At 50.2% G+C, this 25,822-nt stretch overlaps 13 protein-coding genes across 13 annotated transcripts; 5 read left to right on the top strand and 8 right to left on the bottom strand.

Annotated features, from left to right (window-relative positions):
- Positions 1-3: 3 nt before the first annotated feature.
- On the top strand, positions 4-783 carry BJX68DRAFT_265855 (DUF4149 domain-containing protein; the record flags this gene model as incomplete). The annotated part of the gene is made up of 4 exons (XM_071045334.1): positions 4-110; positions 159-192; positions 263-551; positions 617-783. 4 exons carry the CDS (start codon positions 4-6, stop codon positions 781-783), a joined length of 597 nt encoding a protein of 198 aa, XP_070900343.1.
- Positions 784-1,033: 250 nt separating this feature from the next.
- Positions 1,034-2,329, top strand: BJX68DRAFT_64507 (uncharacterized protein). The gene has a single exon (XM_071049541.1). It carries the CDS (start codon positions 1,284-1,286, stop codon positions 2,157-2,159), a length of 876 nt encoding a protein of 291 aa, XP_070900342.1. The 5' UTR covers positions 1,034-1,283; the 3' UTR covers positions 2,160-2,329.
- On the bottom strand, positions 2,330-4,785 carry BJX68DRAFT_64515 (DNA topoisomerase 3). The gene is made up of 7 exons (XM_071049542.1): positions 4,632-4,785; positions 4,382-4,582; positions 4,152-4,330; positions 3,923-4,092; positions 3,545-3,867; positions 3,349-3,485; positions 2,330-3,289 (listed from the first exon to the last, which is right to left on the bottom strand). The coding sequence occupies exons 1-7, from the start codon at positions 4,719-4,721 to the stop codon at positions 2,500-2,502; spliced, it is 1,890 nt and encodes a 629-aa protein (XP_070900341.1). The 5' UTR covers positions 4,722-4,785; the 3' UTR covers positions 2,330-2,499.
- Positions 4,786-5,089: 304 nt separating this feature from the next.
- On the top strand, positions 5,090-6,225 carry BJX68DRAFT_265852 (DUF1295 domain protein; the record flags this gene model as incomplete). The annotated part of the gene is made up of 2 exons (XM_071045333.1): positions 5,090-5,461; positions 5,512-6,225. The coding sequence occupies 2 exons, from the start codon at positions 5,090-5,092 to the stop codon at positions 6,223-6,225; spliced, it is 1,086 nt and encodes a 361-aa protein (XP_070900340.1).
- Positions 6,226-6,857: 632 nt separating this feature from the next.
- BJX68DRAFT_235341 (ATP-dependent metallopeptidase FtsH/Yme1/Tma family protein) lies at positions 6,858-10,132 on the bottom strand. Its single transcript, XM_071039877.1, has 2 exons — positions 8,128-10,132; positions 6,858-8,059 (listed from the first exon to the last, which is right to left on the bottom strand). The coding sequence occupies exons 1-2, from the start codon at positions 9,953-9,955 to the stop codon at positions 7,269-7,271; spliced, it is 2,619 nt and encodes an 872-aa protein (XP_070900339.1). The 5' UTR covers positions 9,956-10,132; the 3' UTR covers positions 6,858-7,268.
- Positions 10,133-10,648: 516 nt separating this feature from the next.
- On the bottom strand, positions 10,649-13,664 carry atrR (transcription factor atrR; the record flags this gene model as incomplete). The annotated part of the gene is made up of 7 exons (XM_071047771.1): positions 10,649-11,378; positions 11,432-11,995; positions 12,046-12,221; positions 12,275-12,771; positions 12,820-13,193; positions 13,270-13,397; positions 13,467-13,664. The coding sequence occupies 7 exons, from the start codon at positions 13,662-13,664 to the stop codon at positions 10,649-10,651; spliced, it is 2,667 nt and encodes an 888-aa protein (XP_070900338.1).
- Positions 13,665-15,139: 1,475 nt separating this feature from the next.
- On the bottom strand, positions 15,140-15,628 carry pam18 (putative mitochondrial DnaJ chaperone (Tim14); the record flags this gene model as incomplete). The annotated part of the gene is made up of 4 exons (XM_071042910.1): positions 15,140-15,278; positions 15,338-15,391; positions 15,442-15,515; positions 15,578-15,628. 4 exons carry the CDS (start codon positions 15,626-15,628, stop codon positions 15,140-15,142), a joined length of 318 nt encoding a protein of 105 aa, XP_070900337.1.
- Positions 15,629-15,790: 162 nt separating this feature from the next.
- BJX68DRAFT_64405 (ribosomal eL24 family protein) lies at positions 15,791-16,622 on the top strand. Its single transcript, XM_071049540.1, has 2 exons — positions 15,791-15,903; positions 15,966-16,622. Exons 1-2 carry the CDS (start codon positions 15,899-15,901, stop codon positions 16,531-16,533), a joined length of 573 nt encoding a protein of 190 aa, XP_070900336.1. The 5' UTR covers positions 15,791-15,898; the 3' UTR covers positions 16,534-16,622.
- BJX68DRAFT_64402 (Metallo-dependent phosphatase-like protein) lies at positions 16,623-17,732 on the bottom strand. Its single transcript, XM_071049539.1, has one exon. It carries the CDS (start codon positions 17,555-17,557, stop codon positions 16,712-16,714), a length of 846 nt encoding a protein of 281 aa, XP_070900335.1. The 5' UTR covers positions 17,558-17,732; the 3' UTR covers positions 16,623-16,711.
- A 138-nt stretch (positions 17,733-17,870) lies between these two features.
- On the top strand, positions 17,871-19,035 carry BJX68DRAFT_64390 (phosducin family protein). Its single transcript, XM_071049538.1, has 4 exons — positions 17,871-18,050; positions 18,107-18,289; positions 18,354-18,712; positions 18,780-19,035. Exons 1-4 carry the CDS (start codon positions 18,013-18,015, stop codon positions 18,932-18,934), a joined length of 735 nt encoding a protein of 244 aa, XP_070900334.1. The 5' UTR covers positions 17,871-18,012; the 3' UTR covers positions 18,935-19,035.
- Positions 19,036-19,479: 444 nt separating this feature from the next.
- Positions 19,480-20,811, bottom strand: rsmA (putative bZIP transcription factor (Fcr3)). Its single transcript, XM_071049537.1, has 3 exons — positions 20,547-20,811; positions 20,196-20,449; positions 19,480-20,094 (listed from the first exon to the last, which is right to left on the bottom strand). Exons 1-3 carry the CDS (start codon positions 20,691-20,693, stop codon positions 19,563-19,565), a joined length of 933 nt encoding a protein of 310 aa, XP_070900333.1. The 5' UTR covers positions 20,694-20,811; the 3' UTR covers positions 19,480-19,562.
- Positions 20,812-21,182: 371 nt separating this feature from the next.
- BJX68DRAFT_235326 (uncharacterized protein) lies at positions 21,183-21,737 on the bottom strand. Its single transcript, XM_071039876.1, has one exon. It carries the CDS (start codon positions 21,614-21,616, stop codon positions 21,404-21,406), a length of 213 nt encoding a protein of 70 aa, XP_070900332.1. The 5' UTR covers positions 21,617-21,737; the 3' UTR covers positions 21,183-21,403.
- A 753-nt stretch (positions 21,738-22,490) lies between these two features.
- On the bottom strand, positions 22,491-24,458 carry BJX68DRAFT_64237 (casein kinase 1 family protein). The gene is made up of 5 exons (XM_071049536.1): positions 24,245-24,458; positions 23,912-23,955; positions 23,782-23,854; positions 22,673-23,719; positions 22,491-22,565 (listed from the first exon to the last, which is right to left on the bottom strand). Exons 2-4 carry the CDS (start codon positions 23,921-23,923, stop codon positions 22,695-22,697), a joined length of 1,110 nt encoding a protein of 369 aa, XP_070900331.1. The 5' UTR covers positions 23,924-23,955; positions 24,245-24,458; the 3' UTR covers positions 22,491-22,565; positions 22,673-22,694.
- Positions 24,459-25,822: the final 1,364 nt, after the last annotated feature.

The raw sequence follows: 25,822 nt of genomic DNA, 5'->3' as shown, positions 1-25,822 counted from the left end.
ATGATGCTTCAAGCTGGACTTCTTCCGTTTTACTCCTCTTCCCTACGAATATCAACCTCCGACATCTCCAAGGTCAAGATGCTCGACCCTCGTCCATTTCACATCTTAAGGTACCAACTACACGCACCAGCTTTAGACACATTGCTAACATTCCCAAGCTACGGCACCCTCCTTGGTGTCCAGCTCTACCAGGTACGTACCTGCACTATAACTCTGCTCAAGTTTTCAGAAGCGCATCATCATCTAACAGCGAATTCTACAGAGCTTTGTCTCCGGAATAATTGCCTTCCGCGTCCTCCCTCGTCCGCAATTCGCATCCCTCCAAGCCAAGACATTCCCTACCTATTTCGCCATCCAGACCGCGCTCCCTCTCGTCGTTGCGCTGACTGCCTCGCGCAGTGGCCAGCCACTCGGCGTCTTTGGTCTTCTCGAACCAGAGAATAAATTCAAAATCCTACTCCCGCTCGCGACGGCGTTCGTTACCGGGCTCATTAACTTGACTGTTCTTCGTCCGTTGACCGTTAATACGATGCGGGAGAGGAAGCATCAGGGTATGGCGGCGCTAGACTGTTTATACCGTGTGTCAAATGGAATGGATTACTGATTTTGTCTCTAGAAACCCGCGATGGTAAGAAGAGCTATGATCCAGCTCCGCACTCGAAGGAGATGGTTGCCCTAAACAAGAAGTTTGGTCGGCTGCATGGGGCGTCTAGCTTGATAAACATGGTTACGATCGGGGTCACTGTTTACTATGGTGTTGTGCTGAGCAAGAAACTTGCGTAAATGGATCGCCTTGGTCCATGACAAGTGATGATCAACTGTATATAGTCTGTTGTCCATGATATATGAAGTGCGAAATAAGTTTTTTTTTTTCTGGAAATGTCTGGGCGACTTTGTGGAATTGAAGAGAAGAAACGAGAGCCTGCGCTCTTTGACATGGTTGGGTGTAACTCTGTGCATATCAATAAGATGCATTGTCTTAGGGCTTTGCCTTCCACGCAAAGACCGACGAAGACGTGGCATTCGGGTTACATATGTGACAATTGAGACCAAACCCTCGCAAAAAAAGGTGCTTTGATCTTCCTTGTCGTGGTCCAGTCATCGATGACACATAAGCCTCTTGCAGAGATGGCTATAGGAAAGCGCGACTTGCCCTCAATTTTCCATCATCGCCAGCAGCTTGCTTCCGTTGACTCAACAGCTTTATTTCCACCCCAAGATCACCGAACCGATTCCCGACCCATCCGCAGCCACAGCGTACGACAGTTCAAGACATAGCAACAATGCTTGCTAACATAGCCGCTGGCGCGGCGGTCATTCTAGGATACCATCTGTCGCAGACCAAGCCCAAGCGGTCTGGATGGGAAACCCTTCTGCCCACCAGTTGGGTAGAGGAAAGGAAAAGGGGGATTATCCCCAGCTCGTTGAGTCTCATGGATGTTCTTTGGATTGCGCCACTCTGTGTTTTGATGTACTGGGCGGCGGAGAGTATAGCCACTCACTATGGACATGACCTGGTCTTTCGGGATATCAACCGCACGCTTCGCGAACTCACTGAGGACGTCCAGACAGAAGCTACCAATACAGAGAATGGAGTGAGCGGGAACTCATCTAGCCCTGATTCTCCGGTTGATAAGTCATGCGAGATGGCGAAGACCCTTCGACAGTCTGGCCAAAGCGAGATTCAGCACTCGAGACAACGACCTGGGAAGTCAGCCGAACCCAACGAAGCGAAGGAAGCCGCTAGTATTGCGGGTCAATCAATTCAGAAGAATGAGACCAGGCCCAATTCGTCCTTGGAGAAGAGGCAATCGGAAGGTCAAGCACAGGCCCGGGCTCAAGAACAAGCAGGAGCACGATCTCAGGAACAAGTTGAGCTCGAAGTTGAAGCTGAAGTTTATTATCATACAATTCACCGTCCTCGTTACAACGGCCATCGCCGCGCTCAAAGCCATTTCCAAGACCACGTCCAACATCATAACGTCCACGGCGATTTCGCTCATCGCGCTCACCGCGCTCACCAGCAGCACAGGAACAACTACCACCAAGCCCATTTCCCCGCTCCCTTCATAGCTTTTATGCCGGTTAATCCTTTCCATGGACACGCCCACTGCTCTCCGGAGCGTTGCCCTCTGTGGTGTCCAAGATGTCGTTTATGAAGCCGGCTAGAAAGCTAGACTGTCCATACCGCACAAGCATCGCGTCGCCGGGGCCGATCATTGGGCAGTATAATAATTGAAATGCGGAGAAAGGAAATTGTTCAAGAGAAGCGGTCATGTGATAAGAATGAATGTCGTGGTTTGTTCTGCCATCGGCAGCTTCTGTATTCTGCTTATGTGTCTGTGATGCAACGAGACTTTCTGTTAATGACATCCGTTATTGCGAGCAATAATTTCCAATATGATATCGTGTGTTTTTGGCTGCATCATAAGTGTTTGAGAAGAGTTCGATAATAATGTCGTAGGTTCTATTGTAACTTCGAAACCTAGGCGATGGGTTTCAGACGTCCGCCTCCTCGACGAGATACTTCTGAAAAGCCGATTTCATCAAGTTCATTCTCCTCTGGGTGTGAATAAATAACTCCCGGTACGTGTCCAAGCTTTCCTGAACTAGCTGTCGGCGCATCCTAGTGCCGGCACAAACTTCCCGCATCTCCAGCTCCATCTGCTTTCGCAGAAATGGCTTGCTTAGCGACGGGCTATTTGGCAGACCGGCGAAAACATCATCATAGCCCAAGATCAAGGCAATACCGAGGCGAGTGGGAATAAGCACCTTGACTGCGCTTCGACCCGTTCCTCGAGAGACGACAACGATGTATGACCGTGTCTTGATTTTTTCGATATGCTCAGCCATTGTGGCGTCAGTGCCAATTCCGTTGGCGTCCATAAGCCCAATAAGTTCAGGTTCGGTCAAGTGGTTTGGGGCAGTGGTTTTTCCATCAAAAATATCGGCTACGGTAGGCTCAAACTCCTCGCCCACTCGGTAGTTGGGTAGCTGCTGGGTGCTCTCCCACTTGTCGTAGACATACACGTCGAGATAGTTTCTTTCCAGAACAATCAATCCTCTGGCATGGAACTCCTCGTCTCCATACTGGATTTCGATATCAGTTGACTGCCCTTTTGCGTCATCTGAGCAACACGCAAGAAACCGTCGAACGACGAACTCATACACTTTCTTCTCGTCGGCAGTCAACTTATCCGGAGAAACCCAGCAAACGGGGTGTATAGGTGGATGCGCGCGATCATTGTTTCGTCCTGTCCGGGGAGTCCTATAATTACCATCTAGAAGCCTATCAATGCAAACGATCAGCAGATGACAAGACAAACAGAGATGTGGGAGGCTTTGTACCCTTGAGCGTACTGTCCCCAATTCTGGTCCGGTAATTGTTTCTCGACTAGCTTCTTGAGGTCAATCGCTTTATCGAATTGATCAGTCTCTGTACGGGGATAGCTAATGAATCCTTTAGTGTAAAGAGCCTCTGCTGTCTGGTCCACAAGTCACTTAGCTCAGAAGCACATAAATGGGTTGAGTCACAGAGACATACCTTCATAATAGCCGCACCGTTCATGCGAAGGAATCTGGATCCCATCATCTGCAGGTCAACTGTTGTCAATGGCAAAGGCCGCCACTTGCTAGTTGGTTTCTGGTTGACCTTGGTGACCTTGGCCTTTTCCGCCATGATACACCGTTCCAGCATCATGATCACGGCAGCTCTGTCAAAAAGATGTACCCTACTCCAAAGAAAGTTCACTTTAATATTATCTCGGGTGTGCATAACCTTGATCCCCCAAAACGTTTCCGGCTTGAACCTCTTGACTCGTAAATATCGGTCTACCACAAACCCCAACGTTGGAAATTGACAAGATCCTGTAATGTACCCATCAGATAAAGATGGTGCTTTTCTGAACAAGTTGTACCATACCGTAGCTTAGAGTTTTGCCCTCCAAGGTTTCGTGGAGAGGTCGCAGCTGGAGGGTTAGTAGCCGAGTAAACGCAGCACCGATGCGAAGATCGAGCTCAATCCTCGCCGCTACCGCATTAGCCTGGCGTTCATCCAGTTCTTCAAGGGTCCTTGCAGCATGTATAATATGGCTGATGGACATATTAGCACTGTTAACAGCAAGATGATGACAGCCTTTGAATTCACATACGCTCTCTCCGTGTTGTTGAACACGGCTCGCTTGACCACGATCTGGCGATTCCCTTCCTTAGCCTGATTGCGTATCTCTGTACCTATATGCTCTCCTTCACGATCGCAATCAGTCCAGATAAATAAAGCCCTGGAATTTCGTGCTTGTCTCTTTATATTCTCTGCAATCGCTGTTTTGTCCTAGATTATGGTTAGCGTCTGACGCACCGAATCAAGCGCCAGTCCAGGTACCTGGTCCACGGTTACATTGATGGGAGCTTCAAACAGCTCTGCCGGTGGACAAGATGTCCAACCAGCGTACTGGTGGGGGAAGTCCACATTTGTCAAGTGCCCGAGGACGCTGGTCATGGTGACTGAGCAGTCGCCCCAGCGACCCTCAAAGTTGAAATCGAATACATAATTCTTCACATACGGATTTCCAGTTATATTGTGCTTCAGTAGTATCAGTCCCTGCCTTACAGTCAGAATTCGCAACACTTACAGTCTGCATTCGACCTCCTGATAGGTGTATCGCGACAGCTTTGGCAATTGCGGGCTTCTCTGCCACACATAAGATCTTTGTGCCGGCCATTACAGCCGGTTGCCCAGTGTTATTACTACCGAGAGTCTGATTTCATGGTTCTATAAGTCTTTCGACCTCAAAGTGATGAATTGAACTCGGATGCTTCATTTTGAGCTTAAGAAACGCGAAAACGACGCGAGTCACGGGATGGTTCGGTGCCTTATTGCCTTAGCCATCGTTTCCTAGTTGAGTTAGCGTACCACAGCTCCAGCTCTTTTCGCTGATCTTTCAGGTTTGTTTGTGTTTGTTGTGTTCGTCTCTTTTGGTTTGCGTCGAGAATGATTCTGTCTTTGATCATTTAGTATTCTCATCTCCTCTTTTCGATGTGGGATTACTTTGCCCGCAATCAAGCGCCTTCTGTCCCGGTGCCCCCTACAATGACTCTCCCCCTCCCTGAGGTCAAGTCTCTCGCAGACTGCGTCTCCTTTAACCATGCCGTGCGACCATTCCTGTCGCAAGTCGCTGCGCTCCCCGAACAGCTGCACCCTGCAGTTGTCGCGAAAGATGTCAACGCCCTCAAAGAAATATACATCTCGACTAACCCTCTCGCGAGTGCCGCCGCCTTTACTCTTGCTATTTCCGTGCTCTTCATAATCACCTCTGAGATCAACCGCAACTACTCCCAAGTTGATCGCTTCTGGTCTATCCTGCCATCTGTGTTCAATGTCCATTTCGCTCTTTGGGCACGTCTGACGGGCCTTCGCACTCTCACCCTCGATACCATCGCCGCGCTCTCTGTTCTCTGGACTGTACGTCCCTTATTTTTCACTATCCCTCAAACCAGCTCTAATCCACACAGGTCCGCTTAACCTATAACTACTGGCGCAAAGGCGGCTACTCTATCGGCTCAGAAGACTACCGCTGGTCTATCATCCGCTCCCGGGTGAACAACCGATTCGTCTTCTTCCTATTCAACATCACCTTTATCAGTGTGATTCAGCCCCTCCTACTACTTCTTATCACAACCCCAACTTACAACTTCCTCCTGCTCTCCCGCCTCCCCGGCGGCGAGGCCTTCGAGCTCGCCGATTTGATTTTCTCTCGCGCCGCCTTCGTCTTCCTCATTCTTGAGACCGTCGCCGACCAGCAGCAATGGAAATTCCAGAACGCCAAGAAGGAATACAACAAGACCGCTCGCATCCCCGCCGAGCTCAAGGACCAGTATAGCCCGGAAGACCTGGAGCGCGGCTTCGTCGTCAGCGGTTTGTGGTCGCTCTCGCGACACCCCAACTTCGCCGCAGAGCAGGCCATTTGGCTCACTTTGTACCTCTGGAACGCCTACAAGACGGAGACCTACATTCAGTGGACCGGCGTTGGTATCGTCGGCCTCCTCCTCATTTTCCAGGGCAGCGTCCGCCTTACCGAGGAAATCAGCGCCGGCAAGTACACCGAGTACAGAGAATACCAGGCCCGCGTCGGAAGGTTCGTTCCCCGCCTGTCCCAGGCACCTAGGTACAAGAGTAGCAATAAGAAGTCAAAGAAGGTTGCGCGGCCCGAGGTTAAGGAGGAGTAGATGCCGGAAGAAGGAGTCCATTTATCACGGCTTGGTTGGGAACTGCATATATATTTCTTTGTAATTGGATATATTCCTTCCAGTTCTTATTTCTGTATTTTCTGATCTTGGCTTTTGCGGGTTTCTATAGGACCGGAGTGGATATGTGGTTTTAGCTAGGTAGTGCTTTTCCTTGTCATTGGAGGTATCTTATTATTCTAGAATGTGAACAAAGTAAAGTTTGTAGGCCAAAATGCCTTCTTAAGAAATCTAGGTCTAGGGGAGAAACACCCATCAAAACATCTAGAACGGCAAGTACACCTCGTCACTCTTTCCTTTGTTGAAGGATACGGATAACTAGAGGTGAGGAAGGCGCAACCTAGCCCGATGCCGCACCTGCCTTGCGCGAACGATGACAGGTGTAAGGAAGGAACGACTTGTGAGACAGTCAGATATGGGAGGTACGATAGTCGCTCCTTCCTCTCTTTGGGGAATCAATTTATTACCTACGCGGCGAGGAAGGTGCAACCAAAAGCGTAGGCGTACTTCCAGGTCTATACCCAAGATGAAATGCCGGTCGAGATCGTATGTGCCTATTGGAGCAGAGGTACGCAGCTCTTTTTACGATATACATTTGCAACCTGGAAACTTCATGTCAACAAAGAAATAATTCATAACTACCTACTATACACTGATACATTACACTCGAGGCTTCTTATGAGGGGAAAGTGCAAAGATGGTCGAGAACAAGCCAGGAGATGACAGAAAGAGAGCACGAGATACCGGGAATGTACATGGTGATATGTTCCGGTACCTGCACCAAGAGAGACAGGTTGCGTGGTATAAGTAGGGGGGAAAGAGAAGATGGATAGAGGAACCAGGAGGGGAGAAGTAGAGTAGGAGAAAGGAAAAGGGGGCATAGAAACATAAAAGAAATAGATACAAGATTCACCCAAAGATGCAGAAGTCCAGAAACGAAAGAAAAGCAAGGCAGATGAAGGATTCTCAAATGCTGGTCAGTCCTTTTTTGTTTTTCCTTTTCCTCTTGATTCATGTCTGTATGTCTATGATGATGGGGGAATGGGCGTCTGATCTCTTCCGTCCTTCCCTTCGGCTTCCTTTCCGGTTTCGGGCTCAGGAGGCGCAATGGTCTGGCCGTGCCTGTTGTCAAAGTACTGTGCGAATTGTTCTGTCTCGGGCCACTCGCGGGGACCGAGAAGGCGAATCATGTCGTCGCGGCTAAGCACCTCCTTGGACAGGAGCTCCTCTGCCACGAGCTCGACTTCCTTCTGCTTTGAGGTGAGGAGGTCACGACATTTCTTGTATGCTTCGTCGACGATTCGGCGAACTTCAAGGTCGATACTCTTGGCCGTTTCCTCGGAGAATGGCTTGCTAAATTGTTGCTGGTCTTGTTCGTAGTTGACGTATCCTACTTTGCTTGACATACCCCACTGGGTAACCATGGCAGTGGCCATGCGAGTGACCTTTTTAAAGTCATCGCTAGCTCCGCTCGTAACGGTTTCGAAATGCAACTCTTCGCTGACACGACCCCCCAAAGTCATTGCCATCCGATCCATGAGTTGGTTGGCGTTCAGCAGGTAGGTGTCACCAGTGGCGGGGAGGTATTGGGCATAACCAAGAGCTCCTGAGCCACGGGGAATGATGGAAACCTTGAGCAACGGGTCGGCCCATTGAAAATACCAGCCACAGATGGCATGCCCAGCTTCGTGATAGGCGACAGTGCGCTTCTCAATGGGCGAGAGCACGACGGACTTCTTCTCCAGGCCGCCAATAACACGCTCAATAGCCTGCTCGAAGTGCTTCATAGTCACACTATCCGCGTTCACACGGGCAGCTGCATTCATTAGTGGATGTTGGCCTAGGGATAAGATACAAAAGAGGAACGGAGCAGCTTGCACTTACCAACCAAAGCAGCCTCGTTAACACAGTTGGCAATGTCAGCACCAGCGAATCCGGGAGTCAGAGCGGACAGTCTGCCAGTCAGGTAATCCATATCCTCGTTCGTAACAATCTTCTTCAAGTGAACACGGAAGATCTGCTTGCGGCCGTCCATCGTGGGACGGTCAATTGTGATATGTCGGTCGAATCGCCCAGGTCGCATAAGTGCCTTGTCGAGGACATCGGGTCTGTTAGTACCAGCCAACACAACCACCTGATCGGATGTGTTGAAACCATCCATCTCGGTAAGGATCTGATTTAGAGTGCTCTCCCGCTCGTCATTTCCACCACCCATGCTCTGCTTCGATCTGGATTTACCAATGGCATCGATTTCATCAATGAAGATGATACACGGTGTGTTTTTGCGGGCGTTGGCAAAAAGATCTCGAACACGGGAAGGACCGACACCGACAAACATCTCCACAAACTCTGAACCACTGACGCTGAAGAAGGGCACACCAGACTCGCCGGCAGTGGCTTTGGCAAGCAGTGTTTTACCAGTTCCTGGAGGACCGGAGAGAATGGCCCCACGAGGAATCTTTGCGCCGAGCTTTTGGAACCTTTCCGGGCTCTTAAGGAAGCTGACAAATTCCATGATTTCTACCTTCGCTTCATCCATTCCAGCAACATCAGAGAACTTAATCTTGATATCCGTCTCGTGGTTGAAGCGCCTAGCTCTGCTCTTTCCGATTCCGAATATACCGCTCTGGCCACCGGCACCGCCACCAGCACGCCTTGAAAGCCAGAAGAAAGTACCAATCATGAGAAGTGTTGGGCCGAATGAGAGAAGGGTAGCTCCCCATGGAACGTCTTCGGTATATTGAACAGGAATTCGCTCGGAGCTGGGAATTCCAAGCTCGTTCTGTGCCTCGTCAAGTCTGCGCTCAAAGCTATCGACGGACCCGATACTGAAGTAGTAGTGGAAGTTCTGAGAAGTCGCAGGCGAATCGGGGTACATTCGGGAAACGGCATCGCGGTTCAGCTCAACCCGAACTCGGTTGGAGTTGAGAACGGTCAAGCGCTCCACCAAACCCTTGTCGAAGAAATTGTTCCTGAATTCCTGCCACGTAATTTCCTTGCCGTTTTCACCAGGGAAGAGACTTCGGTAGGCGTAATAAGCTATGAGCGAGCTGATCAAGAACGATGCAGGATCGAATTTGAACTCGAAGGCCTGGAAACCCTGCGATCCTTGTTGTCCTTGTTGCTTGCCCTTGTCATCCTTGCCCTTTTCTTTCTGACCTTCGTTCTTTACTTCATTCCATTTGGACGTCAGCTCCTCTCTCTCCTCACTACTCAACTCCTTCAAAATGTGGCGAGTCATCCTCATGTGGTCCATCATCGATGGTGGCTTTCCAGCTATAACATACTGTTCAACGAATTCCCGCACTTCGGCAGACATCCCTTTCTTGTCCATCTTTGCTCGAAAATCGTCAATCATTTTATGTTGCGAACCCGGTAGCCAGTCCTTCATATGTTGAACGAACAGGTCGGCCTGTTGGTACTCCTCCGGAGTCAACTTTGACTCAGGATGAGGCGATTGTGATGGTTTATTCTCGCCATTCTTGTTTTCCCCATTCTTTCCTGGCGTCGGCTTCGATTCATCCTTGCCATTCGGAGGTTTCGGTTCACCGGGGCTTTGCGTAGCAAACGTCCGTCTGCGTTGCGCTGTAAGTAGTATGGATAATCTCGACTGTGGTAGGCGTGTATAAAGCGGTCCTGCGCGGAAAATGCGGTCTGCGGCTCCCCTCGAGTATTGAGCAAGATTGCCTGGCCGTCGGAGTAAGCTGGCCATGGTCGAGGACGGTGAGCCCACAGGCTGAGCGGGGAGGAGCGGATCAAACGGAAATCAGATGTCTAGTATCAAAGATAAACGCCGGAATCCATAGAAGCCCTCGCCAGACAAATCGGGCGTAATGAAGTGTGTTTGATTTGAGAATTGGAGTTTGCCAGCAGAGCTGTCTGCTGCCGTCCGCCGTTTGGGGAGGTTCGTCTCGGCCCTGGTTTTTTCGCCGTTCCGACACCGGCTGAGTCATCCCCATTCAGAACTCAAGGGAAAGAGATAGTGGCCCTCATTCGTCATAGGATGGAGACCTAAATCTCCTATCAATTTCAACGGAGGAACAGTTCGGATATCTAATTCTTTTTGTTTTGGCATATTAGACAGTATAGCGGAGAATAAAATTTAAAGTATACATCTAAAACAGATTGCCCTCCTCTTTCCAGATAGTAGAGTGTGGAGTGTCAACAAAAACTAGGTACATATGCACATTATACACCTAGGAATGCTCCTTGAGCCCAATAATAACGCCATTTCCATACTCCCCATCTGGCAGTTGCTGATATTAAGAGAAAAGATTATGGAGGTGGAGGAGACCCAGTGACGAAGCGTCCGCTGGCATCTGGCATCGCCGAGTAAAACATCAGGAGAATCGTCCTTTTCCGAAGTATTCGCATCAAGCAGGGTTCTTTCGTTTCATCATTAAGCTTAGTGATTGGAAGTTGGATCGCCGCCGAAAACAGGGAAATTAGTCGACATGTCGGCCCAGTCCCATTCGATTGTCATTGGCATTTGCCAGAGATCTTGCGGAACAAACGGCTGTTGGAACGAAGGAGTGATGTTGATATCGCCGCCAGCGTTTAGAGGAGGCTGGCCACCAAAGTTTAGACTGTCCAGCGGGTTGGGGCTAAGCATCTCTCCAAAATTGGGGCCGACCCTTGGCATTGTAGGCATGTTTCCTGATAAATTGTTGGGGATGTTACCTGACGCAGGCATTGATTGGCCTGGGTCAAAATTCGATGTGCCATTCATACCGTTAGGGCCAGTATCTTGAGAGGTTGTGCCGAACGACCGCGGCGAGAAAGGCATGGTCGTAGGTGGCACATTAGCGGCATCGGGGTTGAAACCAGGCGAAGCTACTTCTTCCGTGGCTTGTGGGACATTCTTTGGATCTTCGGACGGTGCCTTGCGCTTTTTCTTGGAATGAGAATCTCGTTCGGCTTTGTCAAGGACTACTTGGGCAATCCGCTCGAATTCGCCACACACGCTGAGCATGCGTTTTATACTTCCGTTGGACTCATCAGAGACGAGTGTTGAAAGGAAATTGACGACAACGTTCATCAGCTTAACATCTGACCGAGCACGTGCATCGTTGGGATTTTGAAGAATGTTGGCGAACAGCGTAACCAGCGCAGAGACCGGATAGTATAATATCAACCTGGTTGTCGGTTAGAAAAGCTTGTTGTGACGTGAAGATATCTTGTAACCTACCAGACACAGGCAAAATCACCTTGCGGAATGTATTTGATCAGGTTAATAGAGGCTCTGGCAGCAGTGACACATAGGACTGCCGATAAGAAGACTCGCGGATTGAGTGGTCTAGCGTTCAAACCTTGAATCGCATAGTTGGAGAGGCGGCTTGTCCAGTACCCGTGGTGCACAGACATCCGGTGAATGGTTGTCAGGCAATTGTAATAAGCGAAATGTATGACGACGATATGCAAAATGAGTGGTGTGTGTGATGCTTTTATCTCGTGCTCCGGTCTGAAATCAATTGGGATACTATCTTTCCATTCCTCGAGCTCCTTGTCGAGGTCTCCGATGGTATTGAGCAGTTCACCATCAGATTGCTTAGAAGCTCTGGCGGAATAAAGACGCTTGTAAACTTTGCTCTCGATTACGGAGAACTGACACAGAGTGCGAAACATGTTAAACTTTCCTTTACCGTCGGATAATGGAACGTTGCCGATATTGTCTGGAGGGTCTTCGCTGGGTAATTCGACATTCATGTCATCGTCATCCTGCACAGGAGGGCGGCCGGAGCGAAGACAGATACTATTGCGCAGGTTAATTATATATCCAGACGGACTTGGAAGCCAACGCACTCTTTGTCCAGCAGGTAAGCAATCCAGAACACTCGCTTTCGCTGCTCGGCCTCCACTGGATTAAGCCCGAAGCCGGACCCACGTTTATGGAGTCCGATACTGTGGGACAATCTGATAGCAGCAGCGACTAGGAAGAAAGATGGCTGAGGATTGGGGGTTCCTTGGAGGAAGAGCGACTGCAAGGGATGGTTAGATCTGCAATGAGTCGAAATTGAATAGGCAAACCCACCATGCCTAATAGAGCTTGCACGCTCAGTAAATCCGTATTTCGCATCGTCAACTCGGTCAAGACACCCATAGCATTTTTTAAATAAAGCCATGCTTTCTTATCCTCCTCTTGGGGGACAAGATTACTCATTACGCGCAGCCGATGAGAAATAGCAAGGACCACGTTAATGCTCGCCCACCAGCCAGAGCCTTCGTAAGGGTCGCGGGAATATTGCTTCTCGACGAGATGCATAAAGGTTGGTTCGTGAAAGAGCGGAAACATGCAATTGAAATTGTCGAAGAAATCCCGGAAAAGCGACAATGCTTCCTCTTTGGGAGGCAATGGCTTGAAAACACGGCGAGCAAAAATGTCACTGAAAATCTCCGGTTTCCAGTACATCCATTTGTTATCATCAATATAAGCTGATGATATCATATCCTGGAAAGAAGTATCGCCGGTCTTTTCGTTTACCCATTGAATCCCTTTCGGCGAGAAAATAGAAAACCCGGACGAGGACCCTTGAACCTCATTAGTCTGTGTCAACCTCCAATTACGTATGCACTTACCGATATACCGAGTTTCACCGCAATTGTTCGTTACCAAGGAGCACATCATGTCTGACAAGCCTTCTACTTCAGTTTCAGACTCCTTCTGTGAGTCCGGCGACGTGGCTGTTGTCCGTGGACTAGAGTGTGAATCCATTCGAGGCGTTGAATGCCGTGACAGGCTAGTTGGTTGAGATGGGCCATTGTGAACCGCATTAAACCGGGTTGGGCTGTTCGAGTTGTTCATGCCACCAGCTGCAAAGGATCGATCGGCCAACCGCTTTTCCAAAGTTCCAAGGTCTGTTTTCCCATCATCCTCATTCAACAAGCCGGATAATCGAAGCAATGACTCCATCCGTCCTAGCCTATTTTCCAAACCTTCGATATACTTCGCACTGAAGTCCGGAGATCGTCAGCACATAAACGTTTAGAGGTAAGTCAAGCATTACTAGCGGCGCGGGGACGACGTACCCTTTAGGAGGATTTCGTTTCTTCTCGACCTGCGTAAACACGCAGTCTGTCTTGTAGTTGATACAGTGAGAACATTTGGGCATCTTCCCATCGCATTTGATCTTCTTCTTCCGGCACATATCGCATGCCTATAACCAAGGCGGTCAGACTGTGGAATAAGAGCGCTGTGCAGTCCGTCTAACAAGCGGGACACTCACCCTCGCAATGCGTCTTCGTTTGGGATCATTATTGTCATCCAACCCCATGGAGGGGTCATCATGAAAACTCGGGTTCGGAAGAGCAGCGGTGACCGGAGATCCGTCGTGGCCGTATGCGCCGAAGAGAGGAGTCTGCTGATTCATAAGCATGGGCATGTCAAAGGGCAGGCCATTCGGGCCGTCCCCAATCCCATCCATAATCGCGGGTAATAATCGGTATCGAAACCCTTGGGGGGCTCAAGGCAGTGTCCGATGCGTGAGAATGTGGAGTTGTAATAATGTCAGCGGGCAAAGTCTGGAGCAAAGAAAGGCGGCGGATGCGGGGTTTGCGGCCATCCAAGGAAACAAGGCAGGCGGGAATCTCGGAGATGGTGGTTTCAGCGTGATTGGAAGGTCTCGAAAGGCGTTGTTTTGTTTTTTCACCACTCAACCACACGGCGAGAATCGACAAAAGGAGCGACTAGGGTGAGTGGGCGTGTCAGCATAGGAGGAGGCAAAAAAGTGGATGATGACATGGGGAACAAATGTAACTTAGCGGATGCACGGGCTGGCTTACTCAGTCAACTTCAACAGATTGGCACGTGGCAACCACAACCTGGACCGCCGCCAAATAATGCAGTCAGATGGAAAACAGGGAAATCAATTACCGCGTCTGCTTATCCTGGGAGCCTGGGGTCATTGCTTGGTCGAGCAGGAAAGGGACGAGACTGCGGTCAGGTTACATGTTATAGTCTAGTGCCTGTCAACAAAAATCTTCGACAGATGAGGGTGGATCAGGAACAAATGGAAGAGGGTGACGGGAAAACAAGCAACACGTAAAAACAGTGTTGCCTTTTGTCAACAGTCACCGGGCCCGGAGCAAGGAAGCTAAAGACTTCTTAACCCCGGCGAGCCAAGCTCTTTCGTGCCACAGCTCGGGGTTATCCTCTCTGGCGGCATATGCCAATACGAGATACGAATCGACCAGTGGAAAGCGTCGAGAACAGAGAGGAGAGCACAAACGTCTCGTTCGTCCGGCTTGCGAAATCCCGACTCTCCGAAGTGAGCGGCGTGTGGACCAGCCAGCTCACCTGGAATCGGGCCCGTATCCTTCCGCTCTGGTCACCGCAGTGGCTGAGCCGATCCTAGAAAGACGACCATGCTCGCAGGCGACTGTTCGGCCATTGTCATTTGAGCTTGACAGTTTTGACTCTGGACGATGGGGCTTGGGGCCCATGACCATCGTCCATGGTGAACCTCTAGTTGACCAAATTTGACTCATCCAAAGCATCCTCTGAACGGTCAGAAGCCAGACACTTAGGTTCCGAGTTGCAACACAAGAGTAACGTGACTCGCCCAACAAGGCCATTATTCCGAGGCACATCACTGTTTCAAATTCTTGTCGAGAGCGAATGCGAATGCGAATGCGAATGCGAATGCGAATGCGAGCACGGTAGATTCAGGAGCGGCGATTCACCAATATATACAGTACAATACAAATCTAGGACGAGGCAAAAGGTATATGCTTCCCGTCCTCAAATCCAACCAACGCCACGCTATGCACCCAAAGACAGCATTTTATACACAGGAGCGATAAGGCTCGTACGGGATGCCAACCGCGTATTCTTTTTTTCCGACCGTTCATATCACGCTGTAGTTACCGGCAAGGCGTAATTCCATTCCTTCTGGGCATTTCATGAATGCTTATCCAGGAATTCTTTGGCTTCATTGATCTTCGTCGCGAGATACGGGCTGCCACCGCGGTCGGGGTGGTTCAGGAGCATGAGCTGGCGGTGCTTCTTGCGGACCTTCTCTTTGTTGAGCGTGCGTTCCCTATCATGTGTCAGTCCTGTTGAGTGTGAGATGGATCTGCTCCGGCAGATGCAACATACGGGAGTTCAAGGATCAGTGCGGCTTCGCGGCGGGTCATCCGAGGCTCAAACCCCCTATGGGCAATTAGTACTCGGCGTCACAAATCTCTGGCACCAGAACGAACCCTTTGTAGAAAGCCTTTCCGACAGCATTCACGCCTCCCCGGTACCGACGGAAAGCAACAAAACCAGCGCGGCCCTAGAAGGTAGAAGCAATCAGTCAATCGGGCAGGTCTTGTAGAGTAAATACATGAAACTTACCAGGAAGGCTGCCGTGGCAACACCGAGACCAACAGCAAGAGTTGACGCCATCTCGATTGAACGGTCAAGCCGGGATAAATTCAAAGTAGAGGTGATTCAAGGAGACTCGCCAACCTGGCTCGGAGAAGTGACGTTGGGAGAAGAATGGGCGGCCGTCGAGCAAGATAAAAACTCGGACTGCCGCCTCCACATTCGAACTAGCGCCGGCAGAATCAAAAAACTTCTGTTTTTCGATATCGATTTTCTCCCCGACTTTTAGATAACACCAACAGTTTCCTATACCGGTCCCTTTTGAGAATAAACCTAACAAAGTCCGCAGCCATGAGGTGAGATCTCTCTTTTGATCGTTTCTTGTCTTCAGCCGCCCATCATACTAATATCCCCAAAGGGTCGAAACATGCCACTTCTGCTCTCGCCCGGTATACCCCTCCAAGGGCATCCAGATGGTTAGACTGGACGGGAAAGCTTTCCGATTCTGCCGCTCAAAGTGTCACTCCAACTTCAAGCTCAAGAGACAACCGCGCAAGCTGAAGTGGACCAAGGCCGGCCGCGCCGCCAGCGGCAAAGAAATGATCGTCGACTCGTCGCTCGTCCTCTCCCAGTTCGCCAAGAAACGCAACGTTCCCGTCAAGTACGACAGAAACCTGGTCGCCGCCACTATCAAAGCGATGGAGCGAGTCGAGGAGATCAGATCGCGCCGGGAGCGGGCCTTCACGAAGCGCCGGTTGGCGGGCAAGCTTGCGCGGGAACGCAAGCGCGAGGAGGACAGAAAGGTTGTTGCGGAGGGCGAACACCTTATCCGCAAGGAGCTCCGCGAGAGAGAGGAGGGCAGACCGCTTGTTGCGGAGACGTCGAAGGTTGCCAACAGGGTTCATGGCGAGGAGCGACTCAGACAGAAGAAGAAGACCAGAATCTTGGTCGATGGAACTACGCAAGACGAGATGGATGTGGACTAGATCTGATTTTGGGTTTTTATTTCACTTTTGTTACGATGGAGTTCGGTCTGTTTCATACCTGGGCATTGCCAAAAAGCTACGGCACAGTTTCCATGCGGCTATCAATATTTATATTCTTATCTTGAAGGCATAATGATGAGCCATTTTGTGACGCTATTGGCTCGAGCCTAGACCCCGATCATACATGTATCACCTTCTTAACATCAAAGCCGTCCTTCGATTCCTTTGGGTCAGTCCAGGGAAGCACATACCCCCGTTGATTTGCAATCACTCGTATTCCTCGATCCCTAAAATCTGTAGTGTAGTGTGTATGCCCAAAGACCCAGGTCTTAACGCCACTTAACGTCGGAATCTGAGATACAATATCAGTTCCAAAGGCACAACCCCAAGGGCTGTTTGCGTGCCGCGGATTGGATGTGGCCTGGGTGGAGGGGGCATGGTGTGTCACGACTAGTACAGATCTCTTCTTGTTCTCCGTCTTGTTCTTGCGCTCTATAGACTCCAACTCGCTCAGTAGCCAGGCAAGGTCGGCCCTGTGAGATTCGTTTTGATCATCAACCGTCCAATTTTGAATCTTCTTGAAGTCTTGAATTCTGGACCGGACAATGTCCCTGGCTTCATCTGGAACATCGGACCAGAGCGTGCAGCCAAGAATAGTGACACAGGATCCTGGGATGTCGTAACGTCCCTGATGGAGGAGGATGAGGCGCTTCTTCAAACAGGGTTCCTGCTCAAGCTGGCTTGCCTTTTGTAATCCTGCTGCGAGTTTGTCCTCGTAGAACTCATGGTTTCCAAGGACCAGGAATACAAGCTCAAATCGGTCTGTCTGCCTTTGCAAGAAACTGCGATAGTTGTCGTAGTCCACCAAGCGCCCAATATCGCCAGCAAGAATGAGATGTTTGGCGCACACTGGAATCTCAAAAGACGGGTATTGTTGATTGATCTCCAGATGAAGGTCAGAGAGAACTTGGAAAGAGGCAGACGGGCTATCAGAAACTGACTGAAGTTTCTCAAAGATCATCATGTGTGCCTGGTACAATGTAGGGCTCAGAGGCCCGGCAGGGTGTTGTATGCAGCAGCAGTGCTTACAACGTTGGAAGATTTATAGCTTCAGCTCAGGAAAGATCCTTAGCTACTGACACCGCATCGTCAAAGGCTCGATCTTTCGAATGCGGTAATTCGACAGCGTCAATGTATTTATTATTCTCTCGCAAAAATAATCCAGCCAATGTTTGTCCTTTATCACAAATTTGATTGTTCCTCCAATGCACCCCTGTCGTGCCAAGACACCCCGGATTCCTACACTACGTAACCCAAAAATAATGGCGGCGGACTCTGCCCCTCTCCATATCTGCCTAGAAACCCCATACCACATTTCCTCCCTCTACCTTTCAATATCTACCCAGGACTATCTCAATCGCATCTTCACCCAATCAGTCGCAAATTTCGTTTATTCAGTCTCCACTTCAACCACGCACAATGCAAGTCGAAGTCAACCCCAACGAAGACACAGAATGGTACCCCTCACCACTTCTCCGCCGACCTCCAAACCGGTCTAACTCTAATTCAACAGGAACGATATCCTCCGCAAACACGGAATCATACCTGAAAAGCCGCAGGATCCTGAACCGCTCATCCAAGAAGCCCTAATCGAGGCCGAGCGCAAGGCATACGAGAATAGACTGGAGGATAAGGACCTCGACGAGCTCGATGAACTAGAAGACGAGGAGGACGAGGTATTTCTCAACCAATACCGGTACGATTCTTCACCCACGCGCCCATCCTTCTCTCACTACACAAGCTAACCTACCGGATCCCAGCCAAAAACGCCTCGCCGAACTAAGCACAATAACCCAAGCCTCCGTGCACAACCAAGTCTACCCCCTGCAAAAACCCGACTACGCGCGCGAAGTCACTGACGCATCGGCCAACTGCTTTGTCTGCGTGAACCTCACCTCGTCAGCAAGCAACAACGTCGAATCCCGACTGCTCAGCGAGATCTGGCGGAGGCTTGCGGTCAAGTACGGCGACATCAAGTTCTGCGAGATCCGCGGGAATATGTGTATTGAGGGATACCCGGATCGCAACACGCCAACTATTCTTGTGTATCACAAGGGGGAGATCGTGAAGCAGGTTGTTACCCTTATGGCATTGGGGGGGACGGGGACGAAAGTTGAGGGTTTGTTTTCCTTTTACCCCTACTATCCATGTTTTGCGCGTTTCTGAGAGGTGCTAATTGTGTTTAGATCTGGAAAATATGCTCGTGGGTATTGGCGCGCTCAAGGAGAGCGATGTACGGTTGAAAAAGAAAGGCGACGACTCGGAGGATGAGCGGCCATCAAAGCTGAAGCCGAGTATCCGAAAGACGACAGTGGAAGATGACGATGATGATTGGGACTAGGTGGGTATAGACGGGTACATATATATGAGACGATCGACACTCAAAACCACCAGTGTACGAAATGGCCGTCTGGATGATAGCCGGACAGATGAGCTCGAATGTCGTGCTTCAATGGCGCTCTAGTCCGCAGCAAGCTTGGACGTCTCAAGTCCACTCTTGGAGCTCGGGGCTACGTCTCCAGCATTGGTCCGGCCATTGAAGTCAGTCAGCTAGTCTGCGTCGAGTATGTGGGATAGTGATCATTGACAACGGCGAAGGTAGCCGCCTGTACAGATAACCGAGAAATGTACAAACCACATCCAAGAAAGATGGAAGTAAAGCGAGCAGTGGCATCGCTGATTTAAACATATTCCGAAGTCGAACAACCACACAGATCGCAAACCATGTACTGCAAATGAAAACTGATGGGCACAGCATTTGAAAGCAGCAAAAGTAACGAAACAGCATAATACAATTTCCCATGCATCATACAGCGCCCGCTCAAGGTAGAAACTTCAAACACAGTCCGGATTCCCAATCATACAATCATCACATGACATATCTTGCGAATTTCATAAGTAACGCAAGAGAACAAACACCACTTTTTGCATATACAAAGGGTAAAGAGGGTAACGAAAGCAAGAATTAATCAAATCAACTCATCACCATCCGCCACCGCACTCTCTTCAATCGCAGCTAGCACGTGGCTCTCTCGGAATGCCGGCCCTGTCCCATCGCATTGCGTCACCAGCTTGAGTCTCCTCGTTACCCCGTTCAAGTCGATGAGGCCCTTTTTGAACAGCTCGTGCCCCTGTATAACATCCCACGTCGCCTGTGCATCGAGCAGCTTCTCCCCCGTGTTCTTGCAGTACGTAACTCTATGAAGCCGCGCGGACTGGCCCTCTGGTACTAGGTCTGAATAGAAGTCCGTCGGGGAGTAGGTCATTGGTCCTGTTTCTGTAGGTGCACTGCTTGGGGAGCCACGGCGATGTGTTGGCGTACCAGAGGCAGATGTATTTGTTGTTGCGCGCAAGATCTCGTTTTCGGTACTATATCGGGCGAGCTCGCGCTTCAAGCGCTCATTGTCGGCGAGCAGGGTACTTGATTCAGCTTGCAGGTTTGTAACCTTTTCTTCGAGTTCGCGGACATGGCGCTCTTTGCGTTCGCGGAATGCACGTTGACTATAGACACCACAGAATCAGTCATTAGAGGTTTATTCTACGTATGCGCACGGACAGATATGGAATGGGTAAAGACGGGGAGAGAGTGGGGTCAAACTTACGCCGCTCGATTCTGTGCCTTGCGTTTGCTCTGCGCCGGTGTCATTAGCCCCTCTCTATCTTTCTCTTCGCTATCACTCCGCACCATGCTCGGGTCGGCGAGAAAGTCATCGCGCCCCTCGATTGACCGGGGATAGGGCCCTGCGCTGATCGGCTCACTACTGCCCGAAACGGACTGTTTCGCGTACGAGTCTGGTGGCGATTGCGGTCCGCCATACGGCGCATGAAAAGCCGGGTCAAATGGCTGGTGGTAGTTCTGCGTAGGATGTTAGCAGCGCCATTGGCACCTGACCCCTCATCTCAGCGGTTTCTGCCTACCATGAGGGATCGGAATTGGGGAGTTGTATACGAACCAGAGGATCAAAAGGGCCCTGAACATCATCGCCGCGGTAGTTCTGATTGGGGGTCGGTAGCCCGTATAAAGGGTACGGTTGCTGCTGTTGCTGTTGCGGCGCTGGCGGCTGCGAGGGGTGGCCCGAAAAGTAGGGATATTGATCCATCGCGATGCTGGAGACTGGAATAACCTCTCAGCGGAAGGAGATTATGTGATTCTGCTTATAGACCGGCTTAAACAGCGAGAAGGCAGTTCGTATATATAGCTCTGCTCGCGATGAAGTGACGATGATCTTGCAATCTAGAACCCCCCAGCTGGCTGGGGCCCAGCGACGAAAAAGAACGGCTCGCCGCCCTCATTATTTCCACATCAGGGAAGAATCATCTTCTGGACGGAGCTGGGATGGCCGTGAAGCTCGTCATTGTCAATGATGACAGTCCAAGGTGGTTTACAGAAAAATTAGTCAGTGATTATCGCCCCTCGGGCACGCGCAGACCATCTGCGTTTCTGCTTCTGTCTGCTTCTGGCGGTCTCGCGCAGTTGCCCGATCCGTATTTCCGAGCGCTTACTCAGGATTGACTTATCACCCGTGTCTTGACTAATGCCGTCAACAAACGCGTCAAACATTAAAAGCTCGACAGGTCTAATTTTAGCGGCTTTATCTAGTATTATTGCGATATTGACATCTGAGACGAGAAGTAGATATGGAGCGGTCTTGGATTATACGCAGTGGAGTAGCTGGATTATGAAACAGCCGAGAGCTGTATGTCGCAGGAGCACACAGGGGCCCGACTGTGCATAGCCACGGCTCTTCTCTTATCAACTGCGTCCACATATGAATAGATACAGAGGGAGTGTAAACAGCTGGAGACAAAACTAGAGACAAAGAGGAAACAGCATAGATTGACGTAATACCACCCCGGAAGCGACCCTAGCCAGTTTCCGTCGCCATTCACCTATACGCAAGACGTGTCCACCACTGCCCAGAGCACCGCTTCTCCTCCCGATTACTATACGACACATGGCCGACAGTCTTCGTTCGAGAAAAGGGACACTGCCAGGACACTTGCATCCAACCACCCAACACATCTTCACTAATCGCTCCCCATACCCCTTCGTCCCCGTTCATACGTCAATAAGCCATGATAACAATCTGAAAACGAGAATATGACATGTCGGTGCAGTGCAAAAAAAAAAAAAAAACAAAACAGCATAAGGGAAACGGATAGGCCATGATGTGCAGAAACTAGGGGGATGAGTGTGAGAGTGTAGTCGAATCAAACCGTCCCCAGAGGGCTAGGACATTCTGACGATATTAAGCCGACTGCTGCCGGCGTCAGAATAACCCATACTCCTAAGAAAACTGGTTGTTCGATATTTGCATCTCTTTCAGTCCAGCCACACCGGTTAATAGCGGATGCAATCTCCAGATTGGTTGATGATCCGAAAAAAAGTTGAACAAAGAAACCGGGCGGCTAGGACGTAACATAGCCACAATTAGAAAAGCGCTTCAAGGGTCGATATCGGGGGCCTCTCGTGTGAAAGCTCGTGGTTCGAACCATGACGAGTAAACCAAATTGAAGAGATTGAAAAGAGGCCCAGGAAATGACGGTACCGATAGTCGAGCGGAAAATGGTTGAAAACGCAGTCGGATCGAAGCGGGCGATGACACCGGAAGACGATCGAGAAAACGGGGGTAGATGGCTAACAGAGAATGCAAGAGGAATAATAAATGAAAACAGTAGCGGAGACCCAAGGCGAAAAGTTCCGAACGGTATGCTGCACCTTGCAAGAGGAGAGGCAACTAGAACGACGATAATCCCAGGCTCCTTAGCTAGCGTTGTGCCCACAGAGAGAGAACGCTAGGGTTGCGTAGAATGGAAGGGGATAGCAAAGACAAGTCAAGCTCCACCACCATTGCTGCACATTTAATACCACTGAGGACCGAGCCCATCGTCCCGCTTCGAGCGGCTAGCACCAGGCCCATGAGCACCTGAAGCAGCAACCTTAGAAGCAGAACGCAGCCTAACGCCGAAGACTATGAGATTAGTCAGATTCTAGGAACCAAAGAGATATGACAGAGAGAAACCTCCAACGTGCAAGGCTGCACCGAAGAACGAAACGCAGAGGGAAGGAGTTCCCTACACGGAACCTAGGTTTTAGATACTCACATCCTGTCGCTCCCTCCCACAGCACGGTTGGTATCCGGAGTTTGGTCGAGAGTTCCACGTTCCATGATCTTGCGACGCTGGCTGGAGATAGCACCAGGCTTGGGGGCAGACGAGTTGGCAGGCAGAGGCATGTTGCCGCCGGCCTGACGACGCTGCTGGTCCTCGGCGTCCTTATCCTTCTTGGCGTCTACAATCATAGCGGCGTTCTTCTGGTACTTGTAGACGGTCCAGTCGAAGACGTAGTCGTACTGGAATGATTCACGGACAAACAGGTCGCGGAAAATCTTGCGGAGATACGAGTAATCCGGCTTGTCGTCGAAGCGCAGGGAACGGGTGTAGTTGAGGTAGATGGAGAACTCATTGGGGAATCCACGGCAGAGAACCTCGGTGGGGGTCGTCATCTTCTTCTCCATGATACGGTCATACTTTTGCTTCTTAGTAGCAGCCTTCAGACCCTGCCAGGGAAGGGTGCCACGGCAGAAGTAGAGCATAACGTAACCCAGGGACTCCATGTCATCACGGCGAGACTGCTCGACACCCAGGTGAGTGTTGATACTGGCGTAACGGGCAGTTCCTGTGAGGTTCTTGTTCTCACGGTAAGGGATGTGGAAGTGTGTCTTGGGGTCCCGGTACTTCTTGGCCAGACCGAAATCAATCACGTTGACCTGGTTTCCACGCTTGCCGATGCCCATCAGGAAGTTGTCGGGCTTGATATCTCGGTGAATGAATGACTTGGCGTGGATGTATTCGATGCGGGAGATGAGCTGATCGGCAAGGAGAAGGACCGTCTTGAGCGAGAACTTGCGGTTGCAAAAGTTGAAGAGATCCTCCAAACTGGGTCCAAGGAGATCGATAACCATGGCGTTGTAGTCACATTCGGTACCGAACCAGCGAACGAACGGGATTCCAACACCACCGGCAAGAGACTTGTAGACACGGGCTTCATATTCGAGTTGAGGGTGCTTGGCCTTGACACTTTCAAGTTTGATGGCAATTTCCTCGCCAGAGATAATGTTGGTGCCTGTATCGACGGTCAGTCTCTTTCCTTCCGTGGGCATCTGTGTTGTGGCATTATGGACATACCGAGATAGATGTCGCCGAAACTACCGCTCCCAATCTTACGGCCAATGCGGTACTTATTACCGACGCGCAAGTCCTATGCATTGTCAGAACTCAGAATGGCCAGAGCACCAGAAATAAAGATCAGTCTCACCATGGTCGTCATTTTGCTGGAGTGTGGGCTCAGAGAGCTATAATCTATTGTATGTATTAGAACCTGCAGGGGTCTTAAAACGAAGAGTGTTTTGAAGAGGCCAGGAAAAGGATTAAGTGCGGGAGATGCTTTTGTAAGTTGGAAGCGAGGCTGACAAGTTTGTTAAAACAAAGCGAGGCTCAGCCTTCAGGGAGGGATACCAGGCCGACAAATGGAGCCCGACAAAGGGAGCCTGACAAGGTTGGGAGATATCCCAGGAAGGAGCAGATAGAGCCACGAGAGGGTAGAAGAAAAGTAGAAGAATACAGGCAGAGTCGAAGAGAAAGAACGTACCTGGTCAAAGAAGATTGATAGAAGGATGAGCTAGTGGTGATGTCGACCGTGCCGACCGGAAAGGCGAAAAAGGCGGAGAGGGAAAGAAAGGGGATTCAGCTGACCCCTTCAGCGGCTAATACGACGAAGAAGAGGAGGCGGAAGAACAGCAAAAGCAATGCAGAGCAGGTGCTGGAAGCGAGGAGGATAAAATAGCGTCGAAAACCAAGGACAGGGCCCTTGATATCGGGAAGGTGGGAGGGAGGGAAGGGGGACAGGAAAGAGGAGAGAAGAAGAAGAGTCGAGATGAGAGATTTGATTGATTCAGTCACTGCCAGATTTGAGGGGGCGGGTGATGAGTTTAGCAGATTGGCCCACGACGTACGCGTTGAGTACCAGTATTGTATGGTAACACCAATAGTTATTCACGACGTGAAGCAGTTTCAATTGAATTTGGCTTGAAACAATACAAGGAAGAGGCTATGGGTTTTATATACTGTCAGTGTGAATTCAGGGGATTATTGTCCAAAAAGCACCTTCACTGCAACCAACAAATAACCACAGTGGCGGCGGCATCTCGAATGTCAAAAGGCGTGATCATGACCGTTGGCATCCAGGGTAAACCGATTAGCACTCTTCGGCAGCAAGTGCCTCAACTAGCCCGCTCCTATCACCGCTGGACAGCCCGAGGCTCGTTACTCGGTGGCGCCTGAGACATGGAACTGAGGTGGGAAGATACCAAGAATTCGGCTCTTACAGACAACTTGGAACCCGGATACACCGTACAACGAGATCATGCTATTCCCAGGATATCTCTATGGCAACTTGAATTAGCTAGAACAAAATAGATCCAGTCGCCTCGCATCAGATGACCGGCATCCTCCTCGTATAGTACTACGAGTACATGCTGCCTACTCCGTATACTCCTCTCAACAGCCGCCATCTTCGCGGTTTCGATCCTCCGTATCGTAAATACCACGCCATTCCAGAACGCATCCAGTACCCAGATACACTACGACAAGCGCTTGGGCACAAAGCCACTTTTCCACAGCCCACGCCTTATCTCAGATCCATCAGCTACCTACCTTAGTCTAGGATCGCCCCCTTCCAGAAGAAATTCAGTACATAGTACCCAGTACCTGACGAACAAAAGATTTCGTCCGCTCTACATGGTCAGCTCAAACCACCAACTTGAATAACATGCAGTTCACCCGGAAACCAATCCCTGTGGCCTGAATAGCCTACCAGAATCAAGAGACTTGGGGCTAATCGAAATTTACTTCGGCTTCGCTTTGTTCAATCTCTTACCGGGGCTCACCGCTGGTCCTCAAACAAGGCGATGATGATCACATCCTCGCCGACTTACCTCCGACTTACCTCAGATTCAGACCAGATGACAAGGACGGTGAATGTGGATAAGCTAAAGTGAATGCTGGATCCCTGACTATTCTGGAAGCCTAGTATTCATGCTGTGCAAGACATCTCAATCTATAGCTCTCTTCATCTATAGATAGATACCCACCCTCCATAAGCCCTCCCCAGTCAGCATAAGATCCATCAAAGTCCCCGTTGCATAACCTAACCAGCATCCCCCGTCAT

Source organism: Aspergillus pseudodeflectus (genome assembly GCF_044049435.1).
Source record: "Aspergillus pseudodeflectus strain CBS 756.74 chromosome Unknown BJX68scaffold_16, whole genome shotgun sequence".
Taxonomy (NCBI): domain Eukaryota; kingdom Fungi; phylum Ascomycota; class Eurotiomycetes; order Eurotiales; family Aspergillaceae; genus Aspergillus; species Aspergillus pseudodeflectus.
This window is presented reverse-complemented; position numbering and strand designations above follow the sequence as displayed.

Bases quoted from the DNA above. Each gene is read 5' to 3' on its own strand.
- rsmA (XM_071049537.1), bottom strand. From the start codon at position 20,693: ATGGATCAATATCCCTACTTTTCGGGCCACCCCTCGCAGCCGCCAGCG. The intron at 20,450-20,546 runs GTTCGTATACAA...CATCCTACGCAG, and splicing joins AGGGCCCTTTTGATCCTCTG to AACTACCACCAGCCATTTGA. The intron at 20,095-20,195 runs GTAAGTTTGACC...TGGTGTCTATAG, and splicing joins AAGGCACAGAATCGAGCGGC to TCAACGTGCATTCCGCGAAC.
- BJX68DRAFT_64237 (XM_071049536.1), bottom strand. The intron at 23,720-23,781 runs GTATGTCCATAA...CCGTCGATACAG, and splicing joins TTTCGGCGACATCTATCTCG to GCACCAACATTATCTCTGGC.
- BJX68DRAFT_64402 (XM_071049539.1), bottom strand. From the start codon at position 17,557: ATGATGATCTTTGAGAAACTTCAGTCAGTTTCTGATAGCCCGTCTGCC.
- BJX68DRAFT_64507 (XM_071049541.1), top strand. From the start codon at position 1,284: ATGCTTGCTAACATAGCCGCTGGCGCGGCGGTCATTCTAGGATACCAT.
- BJX68DRAFT_235341 (XM_071039877.1), bottom strand. From the start codon at position 9,955: ATGGCCAGCTTACTCCGACGGCCAGGCAATCTTGCTCAATACTCGAGG. The intron at 8,060-8,127 runs GTAAGTGCAAGC...TAATGAATGCAG, and splicing joins TAACGAGGCTGCTTTGGTTG to CTGCCCGTGTGAACGCGGAT.
- BJX68DRAFT_235326 (XM_071039876.1), bottom strand. From the start codon at position 21,616: ATGTGTTGGGTGGTTGGATGCAAGTGTCCTGGCAGTGTCCCTTTTCTC.
- BJX68DRAFT_64515 (XM_071049542.1), bottom strand. From the start codon at position 4,721: ATGGCCGGCACAAAGATCTTATGTGTGGCAGAGAAGCCCGCAATTGCC. The intron at 4,583-4,631 runs GTAAGTGTTGCG...ATACTACTGAAG, and splicing joins CAGGAGGTCGAATGCAGACT to CACAATATAACTGGAAATCC. The intron at 3,290-3,348 runs GTACAAAGCCTC...TTGCATTGATAG, and splicing joins TGGGGACAGTACGCTCAAGG to GCTTCTAGATGGTAATTATA.
- BJX68DRAFT_64390 (XM_071049538.1), top strand. From the start codon at position 18,013: ATGCAAGTCGAAGTCAACCCCAACGAAGACACAGAATG. The intron at 18,290-18,353 runs GTACGATTCTTC...ACCGGATCCCAG, and splicing joins GTATTTCTCAACCAATACCG to CCAAAAACGCCTCGCCGAAC. The intron at 18,713-18,779 runs GTTTGTTTTCCT...AATTGTGTTTAG, and splicing joins GACGGGGACGAAAGTTGAGG to ATCTGGAAAATATGCTCGTG.